Source organism: Rhinatrema bivittatum, chromosome 3 (assembly GCF_901001135.1).
Source record: "Rhinatrema bivittatum chromosome 3, aRhiBiv1.1, whole genome shotgun sequence".
NCBI classification, from domain to species: domain Eukaryota; kingdom Metazoa; phylum Chordata; class Amphibia; order Gymnophiona; family Rhinatrematidae; genus Rhinatrema; species Rhinatrema bivittatum.
In genome coordinates, this window is record NC_042617.1 from 377375118 (window position 1) to 377387262 (window position 12145).

Genomic DNA, 12145 nt, shown 5'->3' on the forward strand with positions numbered 1-12145 from the left:
CCACCAATGGCGGATCACAGGTCTCTCCACTCTTCGGCCACCGGCAGAGCGCGCAGTGTCTCTCCATTCTTCAGCCCCGCCAACGGCGGAGCACAGATCTCTCCACTCTTAGCCACCGGCGGCAGCGCACAGCATCTCCCTACTCTTCGGCCCTGCCGGCAGCGGCGGCGCACAGGTCTCTCTACTCTTCGGCCCTGCCGGCCTGACCTCCAGCGGTGGCGCACACCGTCTCTCGATTCTTCAGCCCCGCCCCTAGGGAGAAGGGAAGCACAAGCGGGGCAGTGGAACACCGGGAGCCGCGACACACCAGTTGAGAACCGCTCGTCTAGACTGGTCTAATAGGAAGTTAAGGAAAATTAAATGTAGTCTTACCTGCTAATTTCCTTCCCTTGAGTCCTGCCAGACAAGTCCAGGACCCTCTCAGAATTCCGATTGCTTGAGTTTATCTCATTCTTTGTTTCTTAGTTGATGGGTGCCCCCCCACACACACACACACGTACCCAAGTCTTGAAGATATCAATGTATATAATGTTATACTTTATGGTTAGGAGCATTGCAGGGTTTCTTGTTAGTTGATATCCCAAGATTGTGTGGATTACTGCTGTTTCTCTTCCTACAAATCTCCTGGTGAATGGGGATATGGGGAGTTATTGTTATGAGCTTGTTACATAAATTGCTGGCAGACCAAGGTAAACACGTACCCTGTATAGGATGACATTAGCAAACCAGTTGTTCTCTGCTTCCATCTGCTGGTAAGGAAGCATAATCCACTAGACTGGCCTGGCAGAGTTCAAGGAAAGGAAATTAGTGGGTAAAACTAAATTTCACCATAAGTATAATGGTATAAAATTCTCTCAGTACTAGAAAAATGCATGTACTAATAAATTGGTTGATTTGGATTTTTGTGATTAATAATAAATATTAAATTTTAACATTTAAGCCATGAGAGCATGCATTAATGTAGAAGTACATTTTTGAGAATGTTATTACCACATTTGGTGACATACTTCTATCATACATTCACCAATGTGTCTTAGAATGTATTGCTTAAAAATTGAAAAGAATTAGGTGTCACTTATCATTACAATTGTTTCTCTAATTTTGAATTTCAGCCGTGTTTCCGGAGGAGCTGGGGACTAGTGTTCTTTTGACGGATATTGAGAGCAGAGCATTGATCTATAAACCACTGGATGGAGAATGGGGGTCCAGGAGCAGGGATGAAGAATGTGAGAGGATTATCACGGGGATAAATCAACTGTTGATGCTAGGTAAAAAAAAAAATATTTGCTTTATAGTTAGTAAGCATGAGGTGCTCAAATAATGAATATTGTGCTGCTGGACTGGAATGTTTCTCCTTGTTGGAAAGGATCGAGAGGAGGCATATTTCTCCTAGGACAAGCAGGATGGTAGTCCTCACATATGGGTGACATCATCCAATGGAGTCCAGCACGGAAAACTTTTGTCAAAGTTTTTAGAAGCTTTGACCAGCAGACTGAGTATGCCCAGTCTGCTACTATCCACGCATCTAAGTGAGGTCCCCATTCAGTCTCTTCTTTTCCATGGTGCAGTTGCCTCGCGGTCCGTGGAGCTCCAACTTTTCGAACTTTATCCTCGATTTCTTCAGGTTGTTTTTCAGGTCCTTGTCGGGTCCCCCTTCGCAGTCGGTGCCTCCTCAGTATGGTAAGACTTTTTCGGTGATTTTTTTTCCAACTTGCGATCGATTCCCGACTCCCCACCCCATGGTGTCCATCTGTCATGAACCGCATGCCGAGTATTTTTCATGGCGTCGACCGGTTTTCGTCTGTTTCCCCCATGCCCGCAGACCATGTCCATCACAGATCCGCACATGGTTTACATCCTCATTCTGGGGGCTTGGCACGACGTCCAAGGTTGCCATCTGTGCGACGAGTTGATGCCCAAAGGGCATTGGGCGCGCCTCGACAAAATGGAGAAACTTTTCAGGACCCCGAAGTCCTCCACACTTGCGTCGGTTTCTTCGACGACCAAGGATTACAGGGAGCCATCTGAATTGCGACCCCTGTGACTAGTACCTCCAAGGCCTGGGTGGAGGGAGATCAATCCTCGATGGTCTCTCTGCTCTCCCGGATCTTGGGGTCATCAGCTTCCTTGGCGCCGGTGAAAGATCGGACTGAGCACCAAAAGCGGTGTCATAAGCACCGACACTGGTCAACCCACCGTCCAGACACTGTTCCGGATCAGCGACCCCCGAGCCGCCATCGAAGCGGCACCGGCCATCTGAGGTCCCATCCTCTGGTGCCCCTGGTAGCCTGAGGTGATCCCACTGACACCGGTGCAGGGTGCCGTGCCTCCTCGTGGACCCAAGGATGAGCCAGTGACACCTCGTCCCCCTTCAGCAGTCCTGGCCACCCATGACTTCCAGGAGGTGTTGGACCATAAGGTGCAGTCGGCGGTATTCTAGGCGCCGCGAAGTGTTGAGCTGCTGGTGCCACCAGCCCCCATATTGGTGCCCGCCATCGATGTTAGCACCACTGCTGGAGCATCTGGATGTCCTTATTGGCACCCTACCAATGCAGTTGGTGTCCGAGGGGCCCTCTGCCCCATCGGCCACTGATGCCCTCCACCAGAACGATCCCGATTCTCGGGTACCAGGAGGCGGAAGATACAGCTAGTACTGTGTTCCCTCACCCACGGTTCCCCGAGCTGTTGCCAGACCTCTCCGGCTTACCACGGCCAATGATCCCCTCTGTCGGGGGGGAACCACCGGTACCATTTGTGCCCTTAAAGCCTCCGAAGCCCTCTGAGCCCAGGGCTGATGCCCTTCACGGACCTCGCCCTAGGCATCCTGGTCCAAGTGAGGAATAGAGTCCCTACAACCCCTGAGGTGATGACGCCACAGATCCAACTTCAGAATACTCCGACGACCCTCTCTCAGAGCCCTCTCCTCCAGAGGAGCGGCGTTGGTCACCACCCGAGACCTGTCTTTTGCGTGGTTTGTCAGGGCTTTGGCGGAAGCCATTCCCTTTCAGCTCCTTACAGAGGAGATTGCACGTCATAAGATGCTGGAACTCCTCCAGTTCATCGACACTCCTAAGGAAATCATGGCGGTGCTGATCCAAGATATTTTTAAGAAACTTCTCTGTATGTGGGAACACCCCTTCTCCATCTCCCCAGTTAATAGAAAGTCCAATGCCACCTACTTGGTGCAACAGGCCCTGGGGTTTGAGAGGAGACAGCTCCCCCCACCAGTCGGTGGTCGTGGAGTCCGCCTTAGAGAAGGCCCGGCATTCCCTTACCCTTGCCTCCGCTCCTCTGGGACGTGAGCATAGGGAATTAGATGCAATGGGAAGGAAGATCTTAGGCATTACAGCCTATGATCTCTATATGACTCAGTAAAACTGCAACCTCTGGAAGCAAGTCCAGAATTTCGCAGAGGGCCTTCCCCAACAACAACAACAGGAAGCCCTTGCTACCATTGCCTCACTGGGTCTGGAAACAGAAAACACGATGTGCGTTCCACCTACGATGTTTTTGAAACTGCAGCCCGCTTAGTCGCCATGGGCATCAGCGCCAGAAGGCTGGCTTGGCTTCAGGCCTCGGACATCCGGCCGGAGGTTCAAGATAGACTCGCTGACCTCCGCTCTACAGGCGAGAATCTGTTCGGGGATAAGGTCCGGGATGCGGTGGCGCAGCTGAAGGACCATCGTGATACCCTTTAGCAGCTGTCCTCTGGTGCCTCAGAAGGGTCGTCCTCTGCCAGGAAATCCTCCAGGCAAAGTTATCGTAAACCTTTTTATCGGCAGAGGAAGTATTATCCTCTGGCCGCTTGGATTCGCCCACCTCGAACCAGTTCCAGGGGTCGTCCTCCCCAGCACGCCCCGGTCATGGGCTTTTGATTGTCAGCGAGGGAACACAAGTCAGGTAGCAGTTCCCCTGGCGCCAGATCCCCCAGTTGGCAGCAGGCTCCTCAGCTTTGCCTGTCACTAGGAAGAGGTAACATTGGATCGCTGGGTCCTCTCCATTGTCTGCCAGGTGTACCATCTGCTTTTCAGTCAGCTCCGAAAGACCCTCCCCCATGTCCCATCGTGGAGTTCATCTGCCGATTTGGCCGTTCTCCAGACGGAACTCTCCGCCCTCCTCGCAGCAGGCACAGTGGAACTGATCCCTTGCCATCAACAGGGCCGAGGGTTCTACTCGAGGTATTTCCTCATCCCAAAAAGGAATGGCGGCTTCTCGACCTCAGGGCATTGAACAGGTTTCTCGTAAGAGAAAAATTCAAGATGGTCTCTCTGGACATGCTGATCCCACTTCTCCGAAGAGGACACTGGCTTTCCTCCTTGAAGCAGGCATACATACATGTTGTGATTGTCCCCAACCACAGGAAGTACCTCCTGTGGTTGGGGACATTTCCAATACAAACTGCTGCCCTGTGGGCTGGCATCAGCGCCCACATCTTCACCAAATGCTTAATTGTGGTGGCTGCCTACCTCAGACATTGCTTGGTCCATGTGTTTCCATACCTGGACGACTAACTGTTCAGGAGCGAATCCTGCTCTGGGGCCTTGCAAGCTCTGGCCTTGACAGTACAGACCCTACAAACCGTGGGTTTTATCAACTTCCCCAAGTCACACCTCTGTCCATTCCCTCAGCTGCACTTCATAGGTGCCTGGTTGGATACGGCACAAGCAAAAGCTTTCCTGCCCAGAGACCGGGCGATTGCCCTTGCCTCGCTGGCTACCGTCCGCAGCAGCAAGAGGGTGCCAGCCCATCTTCTGCTCCGCTTACTGGACCACATTGCTGCCTCCGTCCATGTGACTCCCTTGGCCTGCCTCTGCATGAGGAGCACTCAGTGGACCTTGCGGTCCCAGTGGCAGCAGACATCTCAGGATCTAGGGGTTCCAGTCATTGCCACGGATTCTCTCAAGGTATCTCTGACCTGGTGGGAAGCCCTCACCAGTCTGGAACGTAGACTCCCCTTCCAGCCCACGCCGCCCCAGGTGACCCTCACCACCAATGCTTCTCCCGAGGGGTTGGGAGCCCACACGAACGGCCTACATACACAAGGCCTTTGGGCCGCCGCCAAAGCATGTTCCTAGATAAATCTTCTGGTGCTTTGGGTGACACGGTATGCCTTGTGGGCATTCATAGATCAGTTGTCATCCAAGGAAGTTCTGATAAGGATGGACAACCAAGTTGCGATGTGGTACATCAACAAACAGGGTGGCACGGGCTTGTTCTTCCTCTGCCAAGAGGCTGTGCAGGTCCAAGGGATGTATCTACAGGCCACCTACCTACAAGGCCACCTCAATGTGCTGGGGAACCGCCTCAGCCAGTCCTTCCAACCACACGAGTAGTCCCTCAACCCAGCGGTGGCGGCCAGCCTGTTCCACCGGTAGAGTATACCGGATGTGGACCTGTTCGCCTCCCCTCTCAACCACAAGGTGAGCAAGTTCTGCTCCCTACTAGTGGGAAACGGTCACCCGGCCTGCAATTCCTTCTCCCTTCACAGGGGGCAGGGCTTCCTGTATGTGTGCCCTCCTCTACCACTCCTCCCGAAGACTCTGTCAAAGCTTCAGCAGGACGGCGCCATGATACTCGTGGCACCATCCTGGCCTCGGCAGGTTTGGTTCCCACTTCTCCAGGACCTGTTGGTGCATGCGCCCATTCCGCTGGGGACGGCATCCGATCTCATATCACAGAACCAGGGCACCCTGCTCCACCCGAACCTCCAGGCACTGGCCCTCACAGCCATAATCCTTCAGCCATTACAGCTCTTGGACTATGTTTCCTGGGTTCTGATAAGAGTCCCGGAAACCTTCGACCAGGGTGTCCTACAGTTTGAAATGGAAGCGTTTTTCTATCTGGTGTGGAGGGCATGGGTTTAGACCCCCTTCTCTTGCCCTCTCCCCTGGCTGCTGGACTACCTGTGGCACTTATCCGACTGTGGGTTCCAGACCAGTTCCGTCAAGGTGCACTTCAGCGCTGTCAGCATGTATCACCGAGGTGTCGCTGGTACGCCCATTTCGGTCCAACCCCTAGTTGGCCATTTCATACAGGGTCTCCTCCAGCTGAAGCCCCCTCTTCAGCCTCTGGCAGTATCCTGGCACTTCAACATTGTCCTGGCAAGACTGATGGGGCCTCCCTTTGAGCCACTACAGTCCTGTGATCTGAAGTTCCTCACCTGGAAAATCATATTTCTGGTGGCGATCACTTCCGTTTGCAGGGTCAGTGAGCTTCAGGCCCTGGCCACATATGGCACCGTACATGAAGTTCTTCCACGACCGTGTGGTTCTGTGTATGCATCCTAAGTTCCTGCCCAAGGTGGTGACTGATTTCCACATCAACCAGTCGATTGTTTTATCCACCTTTTCTCTGAGGCCTAATTCCCATCCAGGGGAACGAGCTCTCCACACCCTGGACTATAAACGGTCTTTAGCCTTCTACCGAGATCGCATGGCAAGCAACAGACAGTCCACCCAGCTCTTCGTGTCATTTGATTCCAACAGGCTGGGATGATGGTGGGAAAACAGACCTTGTCTAACTGCCAGCAGATTGCATTGCCTTCTGCTACAATCAGGCAGGCCTTCAGCTAACCTGCAGGGAAAAGGCTCACTCCATGCGGGCTATGGCAGCATCTGTGGCTCATTTGCGTGCAGTCCCTGTCGCAGAAATTTGCTGGGCCACAACCTGGAGTTCTCGCCACACATTTGCAGCTCACTATTGCCTTGATAGGGATAGCCGTCAGGACAGTGCCTTCGGTCAGTCCATCCTACGCAACCTGTTCCAGATCTGAACCCAACTCTCTTTGCTCGTGCTTCTTGTGGGAGCAGACCGCCCCCTGTTTCCCACAGCACTGCAGTTGTGTTGTGCCTATTGGCACCTTGTTCAGCCACTGTTGATCTCTCCGATTGAATAGGGCAGTCTGGAGCTCTCTACTCACCCACATATGAGGACTACCATCCTGCTTGTCCTAGGAGAAAGCGTAGTTGCTTACCTGTAACAGGTGTTCTCCTAGGACAGTAGGATGTTAGTCCTCAGGAATCCCACTCACCTCCCCATGACGTTGGGTTCATCTTCGCTTTGTTGTTTTATTTTTTCGCTTGTTTCTTTTGCTATGTTACAAGACTGAAGGGGGACCTTGTATGGACGTGTGGATAGTAGAGCCTGGGCATGCTCAGTCTGCTGGTCAAAGCATGTGAGGACTAACATTCTGGTGTCCTAGGAGGATCACCTGTTACAGGTAATCAACTGCCCTATCCATCAGTTCATTTACTAAATTCAAAGAAAATATCTTAAGGCTCCAGATTCATACTGACAGCATCAGAAGGACCAACATGGACTGACTGGCCAGACAGACAAACCCACTGGTGATTCAACTCATATAAATGTATAAAAACATAAGCTCAAATTTGAGGCCTCCCAAAGTAAAGATTTCAGAGGGGGAAGGGCATCATCCACTTCCATGGATCTTTCTTGGATCCTCCTCTTTTTAATTCTCTCTCCATGCCACCCCCTCGGCATGGCCTCGTACTAGCTACTCTTAAACCTATCCTTCCCACCCTCGCAACTTCTCACTCTTACCCACATCCAATGATCCCATCCCAGGCCCTAAGCCTTCCCCCATCTCTAGCTCTCCCCTCACATCAGCTTGCCTGATTTGACTACTCTCAGACCCTGCAGTGACTGATATCTTGAGGCATTGTCTGCAGCAATAGTGGGGGAAGTCAGTATGGGGTTTGAGAGTCCTTGTGCCTCCTCAGGCTCAGCAGAGGCCCCATCACTTGCATGAGTTTCCTTGTAACAGAAAATCTGTGGAGGATTTGAAGGGTTGGGGCTGCTGCAGGGTCTGAATGTGTGTGTCAGCTCACGTGCCCTGTACTGATTTTTCCTTCTTTGCTGAGGCCCCTGAAGATTATCAACCAGGTTGTGTTTCCCTTTGGATCTTCTGGTGTTCAAGCACAGGCTGTACACCCTTCAGGGCTTGCCCTACAGACTTTCAGCTGTTCTGAGTTGGGAAGGGGGCAGTAGCAGGCTGTAGAGACTTTTTCTGGATTCCCACCCCCACCTCACTACAGAAACTGCTTAAGCAGAATTTATGCCACTGGTTCATCCCTTTCTGATGCCTATTCCTTCCCCTCCCCCTAGGCTAAGCCTAGCAGCAATGCACTCCCCACCCTCGTACCACATGCCAAGGCCAAAACAGTCACTTGAGACATAGAAAGTTAGACTCTCCTCACGACTGTTGAACTCAAGCACATGAGCAGTAACCCCTCCAGCAGGAGCCTGCTGCCCAATGGTGTAGCCAGAACTGAATTTTGTGGGTATGACCTCCCAAGGTTAAAATGAATGGGCATTCTCCCGGGACAAGCAGGATGGTAGTCCTCACATATGGGTGACATCATCAGATGGAGCCCTGTCATGGAATACTTTTGTCAAAGTTTCTAGAACTTTGACTGGCACACTGAGGATGCCCAGCATAGGCTGCCGGCGCGTGCAAAGCCCCAGAATGCGCTCAAGTCCCGGGGCTTCGTAAAAGGGGCGTGTCTGGGGGAGTGTCAGGGTGCGGTCCGGGGCGGGTCCAGGGGCATGGCGATGGTTCGAGGGCGGGTGGTCCCGAGTCCCCCAGCACTGCAGCCTGTGCCGGGGGATGCTGAGACGGTGCGGGCAAGTTACGCCTGCTTCAAGCAGGCGTAACTTGTACAACAAAAGTGGGGGGGGGGGGATTTAGGTAGGGCTGGGGGGTGGGGTAGATAGGGGAAGGGAGGGGAAGGTGGGGGGACGCGGAAGGAAAGTTCCCTCCGAGGCCACTTCGATTTCGGAGTGGCCTCGGAGGGAACGGAGGCAGGCTGCTCATCGCGCGCAGGCTGCCGATTTTGCGCAGCCTTGTGCGTGCCTACCCCGGATTTTATAAGATACGCGCGGCTACGCGCGTATCTTATAAAATCCGGTGTACTTATTTAAGATCTACCTCAGTGTCTATTCCATGCTACTGTTGCTAGTATTAGCAGTGGCTATTTTCTAAGTCAACTTAATTAATAACAGGTAATGAACTTCTCCTCCAAGAACTTATCCAATCCTTTTTTAAACAAGCTACACTAACTGCACTAACCACATCCTCTAGCAACAAATTCCAAAGTTTAATTGTGCGTTGAGTGAAAAATAACTTTCTCCGATTAGTTTTAAATGTGCCCCCTAGTCTTTCTATTATCCAAAAGAGTAAATAACTGATTCACATTAACCCGTTCTAGACCTCTCATGATTTTAAACACCTCTATCATATCCCCCCTCAGCCGTCTCTTCTCCAAGCTGAAAAGTCCTAACCTCTTTAGTCTTTCCTCATAGGGGAGCTTTTCCATTCCCTTTATCATTTTGGTCACCCTTCTCTGTACCTTCTCCATTGCAACTATATCTTTTTTGAGATGTGGCATCCAGAATTGTACACAGTATTCAAGGTGCGGTCTCACCATGGAGCGATACAGAGGCATTATGATATTTTCTGTTTTATTCACCATTCTCTTTATAATAATTCCCAACATTCTGTTTGCTTTTTTGACTGCCGCAGTACACTGAACCGATGATTTTAAATGTGTTATCCACTATGACGCCTAGATCTCTTTCTTGGGTGGTAGCTCCTAATATGGAACCTAACATTCAGGTCTATACTGTAAAGTGCGATTGGAGATTCTCCGTCTGCAACTCACTGTGGGCGCACAATTGGGACGCGTAAAGCGATCCTGTGATACAGTCTCCAGTTTCACGCGTCCTTAGCGCTTCTTGAAACCGACGCATAACCCTTTCTGCACCCAGCATGTATATCATATGTAAATGAACGAATTAGCTATTTAATAAAGGAATTAGCTATTCCCTCCGATACTGTGACGCACGCTCCGATTATAGCCTTTGTAACCCGCTATTTTGCCGCGTCCTTAACCTGTTAGTTTACCGCCTACCCTCTACCTGGTGTTAGTCCTGCACCATGGACGACCTCCATATATACTAACCCGCTTTCAAACTGCATTCAGCCCTTCTTTTTGCATGAACGATGCTGCACGGAACTCCGATTGCATTAGTTATTTGCTTAAAAAAATTATTTCATCCCGCATGTTCCGTATGGGAGCTGACAGCGGCTTACAAAAAAAATTACAGTTCTCATAAAATGCTAAAGATGAACGGACGCCCACCCTCCCGCCGCCGCCTGGATAAACGCACGCCCACATGCCCGAGGGCTCCTGCCGCCACCTGGATGAACGGGCGCCCGCCCGCTGCCTCCTGCCGCCGCCTGGATAAACGCGCGCCCACCCGCCCGCCGCCTCCCGCTGCCGCCTGGATGAACGGGCTCCCGCCGCCGCCTGGATAAACGCGCGTGGAGATGGGGGATTCGGAAAATGACATCTAGGTATATATATATATATATATATATATATATATATAACAACTTTTGTTTTAGTTTTGGTTGTTTTAGTTTTGATGGTTTCCCCCTTCCCGCCTTGCTTCGGGAGGGGGGAAACCATCCACTTCCTGGTACCTGTCATTTCAAATGTCAGTTGAAATGACATTTGAAATGACAGGTACCAGCGCACCCAGGATACTGTATAGGTGTTATATTAAGCGCCTATACAGTAAAATGGGTTGCGCGGGCCTAACGCTTTGCAGACGCGGCTTGCATTTGCAAGCAATTTGAATAGAGTATCGAGCGATATGTGAAGAGAACTGTGCGTGCGGGGAACGAGGGTGCGCCCTGCACTGCCGCACTCTTTCTAACGCGGCATAACTGTATCGACCTGATTGTGTAACTATAACATGGGTTATTTTTCCAAATATGCATCACCTTCCACTTATCCACATTAAATTTCATCAGCCATTTGGATGCCCAATTTTCCAGTCTCAGAAGGTCTTCCTGCAATTTATCACAATATTCTTGTGATTTAACTACTCTGAACAATTTTTTATCATCTGCAAATTTGATTACCTCACTTGTCGTATTTCTTTCCAGATCATTTATATATATATTGAAAAGTACGGGTCCCAATACAGATCCCTGATGCATTCCACTGCGCCACTCCCTTCCACTGAGAAAATTGTCCATTTAATCCTACTCTTTGTTTCCTGTCTTTTAGCCAGTTTGTGATCCATGAAAGGACATCGCTGCCTATCCCATGACTTTTTACTTTTCCTAGAAGCCTCTCATGAGGAACTTTGTCAAACGCCTTCTGAAAATCCAAATATACTACATCTACCAGTTCACCTTTATCTCCATGTTTATTAACGCCTTCAAAAACGTGAAGCAGATTTGTGAGGCAAGACTTGCCTTGGGTAAAGCCATGCTGACTATTAAAGCATGTCTTTCTATGTTCTGTGATTTTGATATTTAGAACACTTTCCACTATTTTTCCTGGCACTGAAGTCAGGCTAACTGATCTGCAGTTTCCCGGATTGCCCCTGGAGCCCTTTTTAAATATTGGGGTTACATTAGCCACCCTCCAGTCTTCAGGAACAATGGATGATTTTAATGATAGGTTACAAATTTTTACTAATAGGTCTGAAATTTCATTTTTTTGGTTCCTTCAGAACCCTAGGGTGTATACCATCCGGTCTAGCTGATTTACTACTCTTCAGTTTGTCAGTCAGGCCTACCACATCTTCTAGGTTCACCATGATTTGTTCAGTCCATCTGAATCATCACCCATGAAAACCTTCTCCGATACAGGTATCTCCCCAAAATCCTCTTCAGTAAACACTGAAGCAAAAAAATAATTTAATCTTTCTGTGATGGCCTTATCTTCTCTAATTGCCCCTTTAACCCCTAGATCATCTAATGGTCCCAACTGACTCCCTCACAGGCTTTCTGCTTCGGATATATTTAAAAAAGTTTTTACTGTGAGTTTTTGCCTCTACGGCCAACTTCTTTTCAAATTCTTTCTTAGCCTGTCTTATCAATGTCTTACATTTAACTTGCCAATGTTTATGCATTATCCTATTTTTTATAGGTACATTGGACTCCTGTCATTTTTATTAATCTGTATTAATTTATTATAGTTTATAAATACACAATATCATGTAAAAAGTAAACAAAGAACACTTAACAGAAACTTCAGATCAAATAATGTAACAAAACAAATATGAATGTATTCTTATGATTCATATTTCCCAAAATGTAGAGAATATA

At 49.8% G+C, this 12145-nt stretch overlaps 1 protein-coding gene across 2 annotated transcripts in view; it reads left to right on the plus strand.

Moving 5' to 3' along the window:
- Positions 1–12145, plus strand: part of PHIP (pleckstrin homology domain interacting protein) — a 944985-nt gene that overhangs the window by 737646 nt on the left and 195194 nt on the right. For both annotated transcript variants that reach the window (XM_029595577.1, XM_029595576.1), the window contains exon 29: positions 1113–1268. In XM_029595577.1, the coding sequence (XP_029451437.1) occupies positions 1113–1268 (156 nt within the window). The remainder of the gene's footprint in view (positions 1–1112; positions 1269–12145) is intronic.